General features: G+C 39.3%; 3 protein-coding genes across 9 annotated transcripts; 1 reads left to right on the top strand and 2 right to left on the bottom strand.

Moving 5' to 3' along the window:
• Positions 54-3,265, bottom strand: LOC109727154 (rRNA-processing protein UTP23 homolog). Of its 2 annotated transcripts, none has more exons than XM_020257068.1 (6): positions 2,980-3,265; positions 2,807-2,887; positions 2,564-2,684; positions 1,272-1,547; positions 1,080-1,145; positions 54-338 (listed from the first exon to the last, which is right to left on the bottom strand). In XM_020257068.1, exons 1-6 carry the CDS (start codon positions 3,168-3,170, stop codon positions 246-248), a joined length of 828 nt encoding a protein of 275 aa, XP_020112657.1. In that variant the 5' UTR covers positions 3,171-3,265; the 3' UTR covers positions 54-245. The 2 variants fall into 2 exon arrangements, with proteins under 2 accessions (XP_020112657.1, XP_020112656.1); XM_020257067.1 differs by having other exon boundaries at positions 2,807-2,890; positions 2,980-3,262.
• LOC109727152 (E3 ubiquitin-protein ligase Hakai) lies at positions 4,187-7,638 on the bottom strand. 2 transcript variants are annotated; one of them, XM_020257063.1, is made up of 4 exons: positions 7,260-7,638; positions 6,319-6,377; positions 4,828-5,329; positions 4,187-4,743 (listed from the first exon to the last, which is right to left on the bottom strand). In XM_020257063.1, exons 1-4 carry the CDS (start codon positions 7,545-7,547, stop codon positions 4,555-4,557), a joined length of 1,038 nt encoding a protein of 345 aa, XP_020112652.1. In that variant the 5' UTR covers positions 7,548-7,638; the 3' UTR covers positions 4,187-4,554. The 2 variants fall into 2 exon arrangements, with proteins under 2 accessions (XP_020112652.1, XP_020112651.1); XM_020257062.1 differs by having other exon boundaries at positions 4,187-5,329.
• On the top strand, positions 8,487-12,981 carry LOC109727153. 5 transcript variants are annotated; one of them, XR_002220729.1, is made up of 14 exons: positions 8,487-8,705; positions 8,807-8,842; positions 8,941-9,039; positions 9,327-9,410; positions 9,507-9,625; positions 9,863-9,964; positions 10,292-10,411; positions 10,503-10,568; positions 10,975-11,041; positions 11,343-11,396; positions 11,977-12,066; positions 12,212-12,244; positions 12,327-12,573; positions 12,749-12,981. XR_002220729.1 is itself a non-coding variant. In XM_020257065.1 (13 exons), the coding sequence occupies exons 1-13, from the start codon at positions 8,616-8,618 to the stop codon at positions 12,444-12,446; spliced, it is 1,077 nt and encodes a 358-aa protein (XP_020112654.1). In that variant the 5' UTR covers positions 8,487-8,615; the 3' UTR covers positions 12,447-12,981. The 5 variants fall into 5 exon arrangements, 2 of the variants coding, with proteins under 2 accessions (XP_020112654.1, XP_020112653.1); XR_002220730.1 differs by lacking the exon at positions 12,749-12,981 and having other exon boundaries at positions 12,164-12,244; positions 12,330-12,369; XR_002220731.1 differs by lacking the exon at positions 12,749-12,981 and having other exon boundaries at positions 12,164-12,244; positions 12,327-12,345.

The following is a 13,174-nucleotide window of genomic DNA, read 5'->3' as shown; positions in this document are numbered from 1 at the left end:
GCACCGAACAAAGGTGTTTAGAGGGAAGGATGCCCTATAGGCTATAGAGCAACATAAAATAAAAAAGCGGAGCGAAAACAAATTGATATTAGGAAGAATCTGTGAAAATAGAGAAATTTGCCCCCTCAAACCATACATCTCATGTCTCATTTTAGCACAAGATATATCAAAATCGAATAGCGCACAAATACCAGTGGTCAGGAGATTCTTCCCAGCTTACTCAGCTACGCATCATCTTTTACTTCCTAGGTCTCGGTCTCTCCAGGTTTACTATCCTTGCTAACTCTGTTGCGCTTCCTAATCCTTTTTCTCTTCGTAGCGACCTCGGCTTTAACCTCCTGCATTGAACAGTTCTGTAAGTTAAAGCTGCTAAAGAACAAGAGCCGGAGGAATTCCCGCTCCAACAAAAATAACGAAACCATGATTATAGCAAATTTAATAGGTTGATGTAATTTCGTATTATGGTCGTTTGCTACATATGCTAAAAAAAGAGTTTGGCTGATAAAAGGCTTAGTAAAGCGCCACATTCTCTCGTGAAGGTCTCTACAAATTTGCATTCAACACCTGGCACTGATGCCTAAACGTGCCGAGCTATGTGCGAAGAAAATGGCCTCGCGTTACTCACTCTTCTTAAACAACCAAATCAATCATAAATCGCGAAGCAGTCTATCGCATAATAATTGCTTCACCAGCTGGTTCAGTTGGTATTAACAGTTTTATCAATGATCCAGCCACATACAAATTTGGTATGGCTGAAACAAGTACAAATAAATTATATAGATCAATAGGAAAACAGGATACTAACTACATGAAATGGCCACTTTTGAACATCTTGTCTTGTTCGAACAAAATTTCTAACTCCTATAGAGATTGATTTCATGTCAAATCTCATTAATCTCTTCAGTATTGTACAATAAGCATTTAACATCTTAACTCTTTGTTTTCGTAAAAGTACAGTTTCCAATGATAACGGACACAAAATGATGTTGACTTTATCTAGTTTCAGCATTACCATGAATGATGAAATCCATGTGCAAATCAAATAGCATAATAAGAAAAATTCTTCACAATAACCTCACCTGGACTTTAGGAAGTGAGACCTCGGGTTTTGGTTTCTTCTTCTTACACGAAAGTGGGTTCGGACGCTGTGAAGGAATCATTCCACATCTATTAGTGACTGGGATCTATTTAAACAATGATACTTGTTGCGGATATCCAAAAACATCTCAAGTTTGTGTTGTTAAGAAGTCTATCGAGAAGGTCGACAACACCTTTGCTTTCTTCCTTTTGAATTTACTCTTCTGTGCCACACCAAGCATCCTTCTCGCAGTATTGCTGACAGTTCTTGCAGCCTGTTCTTCAACATCTCCATCAGAACCTTCTGCTGTTTTTCCCATTAAAGCCCTCTTATGTATCTTCTGGAAATCTGATTCGCTCATGTGCAAGCGCTTCTCTTCAGTTGACTTAATAAATTCACGCTGCTGTGAAGAGGGTTGCTCAATAAATAAAGAGTTCCTAAGACCAAATATGATGGGAACACTGGGTACCTACATCAATCAAGCACTAATTTAGAAGATCGATAAAATGAAGCAATGGCGACATCATGCATTATAGAGCATGTCATCAGCAACTGTGAATCATACATCTCCTTCCTATTTACCAAAAGAGGGTCTGTCACGTAAAAAGATAAAAGTATGAAAATCCTCCTTCAAAATTTCATGAATCCTATACAATAATATATTCCTAAAGCTTCTTCCTACAAGAAAAAGTTAGCGAAGCAACTCTGCTTCCTTATTTTGATTCCATCAGTTTCTGGGGTTCCATTCTCGAAAAGAAATAGAGGAAACTAGAAAGGTTCCCCCGGTCACAACATTAGGAGAGTCAAGCTAGTTGAACTTCCCGGTTCCCATAAACAGTAGATTCAACGATGAATTCTCTCTTTAGGATTAGTTATTATTAATCTTCCAAAATCAGCAAAAAAAACCTTTACGGCTATAATCAACTAAATCATGAATCAACAAAGATAGTGAAGCCCCTTAAAGGGCTAACCCTAGTCCTAATTCACGCACTTCTTAATTCACTTTATCAAGAAATTGGAAGTTAAAGTTTATTAAGATATGGTCCAAGGATGCAGCATAACCACATTAAACATATCCCTACAAAAGGATATGTTTACTAATGTACATATAAGCATGTACTCCCTGCATTCCTCCTAATAGAGATTAGTCATCATGACATATCGATTACCTTTTGAGATAAATTACAAGCTACAACTAGAGATATTGTACAATGCATAATATATCTTCATCCAGATCAATCACATGAACGGATTAGGGATCACAAAAACTAGAAAAGAATAATGAAGAACAGCAGTTGTAATTGTAATGCAGAAGCAAGCACATAAAGATTACTTTCACAGTCTAATCCACAATAATTTGGATCTGGTAACACACATACTTCCTCATATGTAATCCTAATCACTTAATTTAGCAAAGCTTCGTGTCTCTCACTTAATTTAGAAAAAAAAAAAAAACAGAAAGCGATCTAAGCTACAATTTCTAACCTCGCGCAACTTTTTCCGGAGATCGGTATCCTGCGTCGCAACAAAAAAATGCTCGGAGTTCTCCTCCCCGATCACCGATTCTATGCACGCGGTGGCACTCACCCTCTTCTCGTGCTCGCACCTGGAACAATCACAAGCCCCAACCCTCATTGCATCGATTAGGGCAAAAACAAAAGAGAGAGAAAAAAAAAAAAAACCCTAGAATCACGAAAAATAGGTAGTAATCAAACAAATCCGCCGAACCTCGCGGTGATGAGCTGCTTCGCGGCATCGACCGCCGCGGCGTGCGACTCCCCGAGGCTTCTGAGCTCCCCGATAACGCACCTACTTTCGAAGAAGCGGAAGAAGCATTAGATGATGACGACGAAGACGACGATGATGAAAGAGATGGAGAGGGGGAGGGGGAGGGGGGGTACCTGGTGGTGAAGAGGAGGGATCGGGAGCCGAGGAGGTGGGAGAGGGAGGAGTCGGCGGGGGCGAGGCCGTGGAGGAGGAGGTGGTGGACGAAGGTGCCATCGAGGAGCACCTTGTAGGGCTCGCGGAAGCCGAAGCACGTCGAGTAGAAGCGCACCACCTTGCGATGCCGCTTCTGCCGCTTCACCCTCATCTCTCTCTCTCTCTCTCTCTCTCTCTCTAAAACCTACTCTTCGATTGTGAGTGGGTCGATGCACTACTTACATATATATATATATATATAGAGGCGACGACGAGCGGCGGCGGCGGGAGGAGGGGTGGAGATGAAGCGAAGGGACCTTGGTTTCGTGAACGGATAATTGCACTTTAGTCCCTATACTTTTAGTTATTTCTCAATTCTTCCTCAAAACTTTTGTGAGTTAAAATATTCTATACTTTGTGACTATGAGAGATTGGAGTGCCACCAGAATTTATTACTTGTTCATTACTCACTAATATTTGTTCGGTATTGTAGCCTATCTAACATTAATAGGTTTCAATAAGAGTAAATGCATATAAAAATATACTTTTTCCATTTTCAGTAAGAATATAAAAAAATAGAAAAAACTTCAAATACCTCCCTTTTGATTTCACTCTTTCTCACTTTAGTACCCTGTGGTTTAAAGTGTATCAAGTTAGTATCATGTGATTTTGTATTTTCTCACTTTAATACCCTGTGATTTAAAGTGTATCAAATTAGTACTCTGTGGTTTCACACTTTCTCACTTTAGTACCCTGTGGTTTAATATATTTATTAAGAGAAAAATAAAATCACAGAGTACTAACTTGATACAAAAATAACACCACAGGGCACTAACTTGATACAAAAATAAAACCACGTAGCACTAACTTGATACACTTTAAACCACAGGATACTATAGTGAGAAAGTGCGAAACATTTGATATATTTTAAACCACAGGATACTAAAATGAAAAAGTACGAAACCACCATAGGAATTTTTAAAATTTTTCCTAAAAAATATATTATAACCAACTTAAAACAATATAAGTAATGTGACAATTTCGTATAACATTAAATACAATATATTTTTATCTTTGTTTCTCACTGCATAAAAAAAAATCTCCCCGAAATCCGAAGCAGAGCCCAGAATTAATCGAAGTATGAAGTACAAACTAATAGCCTATGCAGGCGTTTGCACCAGATGCAGATAAGAATGTAAAAACATTGAAAGTTTATGGTTATCCTAGCAAATATTGGGGTGGCGAATTCGATTATAACTTGTTGACATTTGAAATCCTTGTTGATACTCTCAAAATTGAGCATTATGGAACTTGAGTTCACAACGAAGAAAGAAAAAAAGAAAAAAAAAAGAAAAAAAAAAGAAGAAGACAAGTAACCTGGATGAGCAGCAGAGGTAGCACTGATACTTCTTAAAAGAAAAGAAAACAACAGTAAAAAGAAAAACAGGAAGAACAACAAAGGATTTCAAAACATAGAGACGGGGCCTCAATTTTGAGAATTTTGAGGCCACGAGCCGAAGAACAAACAGCATCACAAACAGGAAGAACTGAAGGTTTTACGATCCATAGCCGTGGCCGTCTTGATTCACATTGCCGAAATTAGAGAAATTTGCAGCATTAAGCTGTTGAGAACTCGCAGGGTGAACCGGCGGCGGCGGAGGCAGCGGCATCTGCAACGGCAAAGGCAATGAACCCACAAACCCAGCTACACCTGTCGGAGCAGGCGCGAACCCTAGCACCGCCCCCTGTACGGATACACCGGGATATGGTTGAGATCCCTGTGCGGGAAAAGTCGGAGGATAATTTAACAACGGAGGAGAGATCAATGCCTGGTTGGGATTCAGGGGCATTGCGTAATTTGGCGGCAGAGGGGGCTGGATTTGCAAAGTCAGGAAATCGGGCGCCACAGGTTGCATTTGACTGCCGGAAGGTTTTTCTAGGGATTGCTTCTCCGAAACTTGCATAGAGTGAAAATCAGGCTTCTCTGAACCTTGAGATGGGTTGTTATACAACGGTGGAGGCCGGGGTTGGCGGGTCTTCTCTTCGTGTGGGGAATTGAGATTGAGGGATAATCCTGGCCGTGGAGGGGCACGGGCGGTCGAGATTTCTTGCTGCGACGATCGCATTTGTGATTCAGTGGATGAGGCTTTCGTGCTTATTGGATAGCCGGCATCCTTCTCTTCATTGGGTTGGAGGTCGGCATGGGTTTCGTGAATATGGGACTCGAATTCCGACCGCTTGAGAAAGGATTTGAGACAGTGTGGGGCGGCACATATGAAGATGCCCTCCATCATCTTGACGCTCTGGATCTTCTGAATTCGTTCATCGCATCTGCAAAAGATAGGACAAGATTGTGAAAGTGAGTTGGGCACAACAAAAAGTGTAATTTAGCACAGACATCTTTCACAACTTGCTAGTTGCCGATTACTTTAAGATGTTGACTAACCAATAGTTTGGGAAGGAACATGAGTCCCAATTTAATGGCGAAAAGTCCAACAAATACGATATTCGATTTATATCCTTTATTTGATATTTGTCATCCGGATGCAAGTTATCACGTTGAGACTCACAAAGATATCCGATAGACGATATCACTCAATAGACATGGAACAATTTAAGGTAGACAACGGTGACCTTTTGTCAACATCAAAGTAAAAGGGATGCTTCTATAATTTCATGTGTGATACGCCTACGTTAACAATGATAGTTCGTGAGGTGTTGTATAAGTAAAGAACAATTGTCTGCAGAATCAAATTGAGTTGTTCCTACATAGTATCTGATTTTTTGCTCAATATAGATGCATGTGGTCAAAGCAATTGCACATTTTTAATGAATAAATTAGCATCAATGTTGTATGCCATATAAGCAAAAGTAGGATATACTTTTAGGTATATAACAAAAAATAACTCAGTTAACATTGTTATTTCACAGATTATAAAGAATGGCAACTTAATTGCAAGAGTGGAAAAACAAAAATATCGCTGTGCCTTTTAAGGCATCCATGTGACAATGTAAGACTCACAGACGACATGACTAATAACAGGCATGAACAAAATGCGAACTAACGAAATTTCCACTACTTTCTCATGTGCAAGCCGGAGATAAATCAAAGTACAATGGATACTAATAATCATTGAGGTAGAAAGGATTAGTAATCGAGACAACTTAAGAATAAGATATAGAAAAAGAGATATTTTCCTCGCACACAAATCATAATGCGAACTCAAAATCGGTAGGGATGGTCGAGTATGCATATCAAATGGCAAACTAGTAAAAGTTTTTCAAGTTGAATTGAAACATGAGAATAAAAAAGAACTTACAGATAGCAACTGGCTTCACTCCTTGCACATGTTAAACAGAATGCATGTTCGCATGGTGTCTGCAGTAATCACAGAAAATATAACAAATGAATAGAATGGGATAGGAATGCATCTGGGGAATATGCAGTGCATGCTTAGCCTCTGAAAGATACGACCCCTACCCTTTTTGGGACTGGAAAGATGAAAGTGGCTCAAATTGCCTCAATCATCATCTATCATGATATTTTCGAGTAATTTTTCTTCTTGGCTTAGACAATAATTTAGTCATTCTAGGATCTAGGAGAGGCTACACCAATTAGAACAGTTTCTAAGATGTAACAGCATAAGATTGCACGACGACACTCTTGTTCATCCATTCTAAGGACCCTTTTGGCCTCGCTTTTGCTCTTTCTTCTAACAACAGCAGACTCTAAAGAATTGTTAAGGAAACAGAAAAAATCCTAATCTTTCGCTGCAGCTTGAAGCAGAAATGAGATTGCAAGTCTCGATATTGGAAGCTCAAATTTGTTGCTTCTAATGCTGCAGCAGAAAGAATCTACTGGGGTTCTTTATGATTCTCAGTAGCCCAACTCGAACACACTTAATCAAACAACACTTTACGCTACACCAAGGCCAAACCGGCCCTCATATACCTTAAAATCCCTAACTCTTGGGTATGCATCATCCATCAATCTCAATCTTTATTAAACCATCATACCAATCTTACACTAAAACTACACTCCATAAATTCATTCCTATCCCTGTTTCTCCGACAACTTCTCGATTCCAAACCCTAAACCCCACACTCCAATCTCATTTCACCGTTGATCTAAAACCTATCCAACAAAATATCACACACATCGATCGAAAACCCTAGCATCAACTACATCCAACCTAGCTCTAGCTCTAGAGAGAGAGAGAGAGAGAGAGAGAGAGAGAGAGAGAGAGATGGGGATCCGTACGAGGCGGCCATAGATGGCGATGGGTAAGTCGCAGCGGACGCAGAAGTGGACCTTCTCGCCGGCCTGGCGGCGGTGGCGGCGGCCGACGGAGCGGACGGAGGTGGCGGCGGAGGAGGTGACGGCGCCGACGCTCTTCGCGACGGGGAGGTCGGCGAGGACGAGGTGGTCGGGGCACGTCACCGTCACCGTCTCCGTCGCCGGCGCCGCAGCCTTCGCCGGCGCCACCGCCGCCGCGGCGGTGGCGCCCCCCTCCGCCGAGGAGCCCTTGCTCAGGCGGATCTGGAGCATATGGTGGGGTTGAATAGGAGCGATCGCGCGCGTGCGGGTCTCGACGCTCTGATGCTCTCTCTCTCTCTCTCTCTCTTTCTCTCTCTCTTCGGTTCGGTTCGATTCCGAACCTCTTTGGTGGTCTTTTATTGGTCCTTAATTTTGCAATCTAGTCCCTAAGCTTCATCTTACGTTTCATTTCGGTACTTAAGTTTTGAATTCAAGATGGTATCTAGTTTATTGATAAATCGTGATAAATACATACGTTTTTTTTTTTGAAAAAAATAATTACATAAAAAATGTTATTGAAAATATTTTTTTCTTAATTTTCGTTTTGGATGAAAAAAATCAAAAAATTCTACAAAATTTAAAAAGATTTATTTTTTTAAAAAAAAACTAAACCCATTGAAGTTAGAAAATTTATTTTTAATTTTTTTCCTTTTTTTTTTGGACTAATTACTTATCTTCTCTTTTCGAAGGAAAAAAAAAAAAAACTCATTCTTCCTCTCACCGTCTCACGAGGTCTACGGATCAAGCGCCAACCCCAGCATGATATATTATTCCTACACCCGGTGTATTAATATGTTACACATATCACATAATTTTTAATAATTAATAATTTTAAATTTTAAAAAATTACATATAAAAATTATAAGATTTGAACATCTCTATTATTGAGTATAAAGTAGTCTCATTAATTGATGATAGAGAAAGCACCATCATTTGATTTGTCATGATATATAAGAAATTAGTATTTCTTAAAAAATATATAATAGTTTTAAAGTGTGGTGTATGAGATGTACACCCGGTGCACGAAACAGTTTCATTTCCTGCACTGCCACGTACCTCGACAACCATTGTCCACGTGTCAATAATTTATTCGTTTCTTTCACCATACTCAGTTTTATTCTTTCTATACATTGTCTCTCTTTCCCATGAGTCTTTTGCGCGGCGAATGCCTTCGCGTTCTCTCTCTCTCTCTCTCTCTCTCTCTCTCTCTCTCTCCTCCGAAGCTCATGCTCTCTCTCTCGACCTCTTGAAGCGAAACGCTTCGGAGAAGAAGCGAAACCCTAGCTCCGCCGCGTCGCCATGAAACCCTCCACCTCGTTCGGCTTCATCGCCCTTCTCATGGCGCTCGTCCTTCTCGCCACCATGAAGATCCAGTACGAGCACCTCAAGGTCCCACCGCGCCCCTTCTCCCTCCCCCTCACCTCATTTCCCCTCCTCCATTACTTAATCCGACTATTTCCCTAACTATGCGAACTCGGTGTTGTGATCAGATGGATCTACAGCGCTACTCATCCACGGCGTCCCCAGTACGAATCTCGCGATTCCCGTCGATTTGGTGGGGGTTTTGTGCACGTACACGCCCTAATTGTGTTCTTTTCTTGTAATGGATTGGTTGTTTTGTTAGAGAGTATTGAGGAGTGAGCTCGAGGGATTGCCTCGTGGGATTGTGGAGGCGACCTCCGACATGGATTTGAAGCCTTTGTCGAAGATCTCGAGGTCAAAAGTAACCGCTGCATCCCGTGACAATGAGACTCTTTTGAAATTACTATCTTTCTCTTAGCACTCTATTGTGACTTTGATTGGGACGATAGCTTAGGACATTGCAAAACATTAGGAAGAACATATATCCCTTCTTCTTTTGCCATTCTTTTTTTTTGGGTCTTAATTCGAAGAGAGGAGAGCAAAATTGTGAGTTTTTCTACCAAATTAGATGGTCGACCTGTGAAATTTTTCTCATTTGTTTGTAAAAGTGTTTGCTTTATTCATATGCTATTTGCTCTTTATCTGCAGGACAGAAGTAACAACTACAGCGCTCTTCTGGCGATGGCAGTTGGCATTTCACAAAAGGAGAATGTGGATCGGATTGTTAGTAAGGTCCATACTCGCTCCCACACTTTTGTGGTAAGCTCGGAGAGGAGTTTCTTTATTACAAGGATTGCTAATACATACAATGCTTGTTGCTTAGCTCAGTTTCTTATGGAAAATTTCGCGGTAATACTTTTTCACTATGATGGGAATGTGGATGGATGGCACGATCTTGAGTGGAGTAACAAGGCAATACATATACTCGCTCGTAGCCAGACAAAGTGGTAAGATTTTTCTTTAGATACTCTCAAGTGTATAATCACATAGGTGCAAGGAAATCTACATAAGATGAATAGGCTCATCATGTCTTTGGCTTGTAATTACTTGTATTGACATAATAGACTCTTGCCTTGTGGCATTTTCAGGGATACCAGCTTATCTGTACTCTTCTCTATTTTCACTGGGATTCATACTTTGCAGAACACGATCTTGATAGATTTTGTTTTGGTTACTTCTTGCAGGTGGTTTGCTAAGCGCTTTTTACATCCAGATGTTGTATCTGTTTATGATTACATATTTTTGTGGGATGAAGATCTAGGAGTAGAGAACTTTCATCCTGGAAGGTATCATTACTATCATTATTACAAATTGGCTGCGCTATGCACTGTTAGTGACATAGTACTGTAAATTACCTTTTCATGCTCAAATATGATACTGTTATTTATGAACCCTACAACAGACTTCTGCCTTTGAGGGCTATATAGGCTTGCAATTGTTCGTTAGAATCTTCATGTGTTGTATTTTATTATTTTCCCTAAGCAAGCCCAGCAATTTTCAGTCTTTCAGCCAAATGTATGCCTTTTCATTTCTATAATTCTGAAAGTTCGTGTGGTTCTATCATCCTATGGTTTTTTTTTTTTCCTGACATTTTCTGATGGTTGGATGTTCAGGTACTTAGAGATAATGTCTTCTGAAGAATTGGAGATATCACAGCCTGCTTTGGACCCTGAACTATCATCTGACATTCACCACAGAATTACAGTTCGAAACAAATTGGTGAAGGTCCATAGGTAATAAGACTAGAACAAAGCAATTCTGAATCTCTTTACTGGAACTACATTCTTGCTTCAGGTCCTAATCCCTTTTTGTTTTCTTACTTAGGAGAGTATATGGCCTTCGTGGAAGTGTGAATTGCACTGATGAAAGTAAAGGACCTCCATGCACGGGGTAAAGGTGTACTATTACAATGCATTTAGTTATTTGGTCAATATGCTAGAACTCTTGCAGTGCCACTTTATTTGTAGTTTTGTTATTAATATACATTAGATTGGATTATTGATTCTTTTGACATGGCTAGTTTGTGCAGTGACTCATGATTTATGGAAGAAACAGTTCGAACCATCTAATATCTGAATTACAATAAAGCTGCAATATTTTCCACTCTAAACATCTTATTCCTGATACCTGTGTTCTTTAGCAGTCATCTACTTGCCGAGTGACATTTTCCTTTGAGCTACTCAATTTTTGTCTTCATCTGATGTGATTCTTGTCACTATCATCTGATTGCCAGCCAATTTTAATCATGTTTACTTATGAAGCTTTTTCTTTTTTATTTTTATTTTTTTGGTTTTAGGTGGGTTGAAGGGATGGCTCCAGTTTTTTCTCGGGCTGCATGGCGATGTGTGTGGCATCTCATCCAGGTGCAACTTCAAACTCTCTTGCCCTGTTTTTTCTAGTTCCTCTTAATAGATGTACCATTTTACCTTCTTCATTTTATTTCCCATCTAATTATATTAATAAAAAGGAAAAAAAAAAAAGAAGTGTTTATGGTATCTAAATCTGGGCTGTATTACTGCTAATATATCTGTACAATTTTATTTATGGAATGTTAGATTTACTTTTATGGGCTTGCTGAATGCTTGTCTTTTCTAACCTGATATAGTATGAACTGAAACAAATTCATCTCATATAAATTCATGTTTATCATTTATTTACTTGCAGAATGACCTGATTCATGGATGGGGACTGGACATGAAGCTCGGTTACTGTGCACAGGTGATTAAGTTAAATTGACTACTCAATTGTCAATAAAGATTAATAGACTAGACAATTGGCAAAGAGATACGTTCCCAGACTGTTGAATTCTGTTTTATCCTAGGACATCTTAGTATTTGATAATTTGGACAATTAGTCTCTTGGACATGCAGTCCTTTCTTATAGGACCTTTACTTGATAGAATATTTTTTGTTGCACTTTTGATCCAAAGCAAGGGAAAATACTAAATTATCACCAGCATGGCTTGGCAATGTTTATTGTGGAAAGTGCAGCACCTAACTTCTTGCAGTTTGCAAGTGTTGACCCAACTCAAAAGAGATGATATTCGTAGAGCATCACAATATTGTTGATCCAAATTGGTACTCTAGCCTTTATCGTCATGTTCACTGTTTGCTAAGGTAATAAACACTTGATATGGACAAACTACACTGTCAGTATGAGGTGCAATTAAAGTATGAAACATCTACTAAAGAAATTGATGATGCAGTAAAGCCTTTCTTTTCTTTTCCTCCTTTTGTTTATCACTCAATAGACTACATGGAACATCTTTAACATTTTCGAGGATCGAATGGAATTTTAGGGTGATCGAACACGGAAGGTTGGCGTGATTGACAGTGAATATGTTGTTCACCAAGGAATACCCTCTTTGGGAGGATTATCAGTTCGGAAGGTTAGCACATTTTTTCTCCATAAGCTATAACTTACGTTATTCTGTCATGGTCTTTTTGCGATTTCATAATTCATTATCCAAGCCACTTTAAATGCAGCATCGCTGAAATGAAAATTCATTTGATGTGCATCTTGTCTTGTCATAGGAAAGGGGCAGGCCAATGGATTTAAGAATCCAGGTAAGAGCTGGTTACAATGTTATTCCCAATAGATATGAATGTCAAATTTGATCCTACATTCCAAAACTTTCATCATTTTCAGCAGATAAGGAGGCAATCGACGGCCGAGCTGAAAAAGTTCAAAGAACGCTGGAACCAGGCTGTGAGGGAAGATGACGAATGGACGGATCCTTTTGATGACTTTGCGAGAGAAAATGTGTGATATGAAGAGACCTTGCCACTCAAATCTTAAGAAAAATTAACAGCAACGCCTTAGCGTAGATTCACAATTATTGGCTTTAGTGGCATACATTGTGGCGGCCTCTGGCGAACCTTCTAACAGCAGTTAGGTTAGGAGCTTGAACACACATCTTATATTTCGTTGGCTTTTTGAAGAGGGTATAGATCAATACTACCAAAACGGCCAAGAGCTAAGAGCACCATTATTTGTCTTTTTTTCCCCACTTTTTTTGCCTGATTATCTCAATTATTTGTACAGTAAATAGATTTTTTTTATTTATGCAGAGATTTTGAATACCATTTTAGGGAGAAAATGAATGGGAGTGATAACTTACTCGTCTTGCCATACAAATCACAACATGGATAGTTTTGTCTTCTTATTGTGGTACAATAATCCTCTCCAATTATTGCTCACAGTTTCTAGGTTGTTCGTGAGGTGGTGAACTCGAATATAATTGTTTGCATGCATGTATCCACATGCCTTTTGTTCATGAATTTCTCTCTTACAGAGAGAGAGTGAAAAACATGCTTCCATTGTTAAGTTATTTTTTGTTCCTATGACTGTGTTATTATTGCCACTATATTCGGTGCTAAAAGCACTTATTCATTGACTTCTTGTTCCATATATATAGTGGTAAGAAATTAGATAATTAAATTATTGTGACAACCCATTTCATGGTATCTTAATCTACATGATACATTTGAATGACA

The sequence above is a fragment of the Ananas comosus genome, linkage group 22, assembly GCF_001540865.1.
Source record: "Ananas comosus cultivar F153 linkage group 22, ASM154086v1, whole genome shotgun sequence".
Classification (NCBI taxonomy): Eukaryota; Viridiplantae; Streptophyta; class Magnoliopsida; order Poales; family Bromeliaceae; genus Ananas; species Ananas comosus.
Note: the sequence above shows the minus strand (reverse complement) of the source record. Positions and strands in the feature narration are given on the sequence as shown.

Coding starts and splice junctions, on each gene's coding strand:
- LOC109727152 (XM_020257062.1), bottom strand. CDS start 7,547: ATGCTCCAGATCCGCCTGAGCAAGGGCTCCTCGGCGGAGGGGGGCGCC. Junction 6,378..7,259: donor TCGCCATCTATGGCCGCCTC/GTACGGATCCCC, acceptor TGATTACTGCAG/ACACCATGCGAACATGCATT. Junction 5,330..6,318: donor AGTGAAGCCAGTTGCTATCT/GTAAGTTCTTTT, acceptor TATCTTTTGCAG/ATGCGATGAACGAATTCAGA.
- LOC109727153 (XM_020257064.1), top strand. CDS start 8,616: ATGAAACCCTCCACCTCGTTCGGCTTCATCGCCCTTCTCATGGCGCTC. Junction 11,042..11,342: donor GTGTGTGGCATCTCATCCAG/GTGCAACTTCAA, acceptor ATTTACTTGCAG/AATGACCTGATTCATGGATG. Junction 11,397..11,976: donor AGCTCGGTTACTGTGCACAG/GTGATTAAGTTA, acceptor ATGGAATTTTAG/GGTGATCGAACACGGAAGGT.
- LOC109727154 (XM_020257067.1), bottom strand. CDS start 3,170: ATGAGGGTGAAGCGGCAGAAGCGGCATCGCAAGGTGGTGCGCTTCTAC. Junction 2,685..2,806: donor AAGCAGCTCATCACCGCGAG/GTTCGGCGGATT, acceptor TGATTGTTCCAG/GTGCGAGCACGAGAAGAGGG. Junction 1,548..2,563: donor TCCGGAAAAAGTTGCGCGAG/GTTAGAAATTGT, acceptor TGATTGATGTAG/GTACCCAGTGTTCCCATCAT.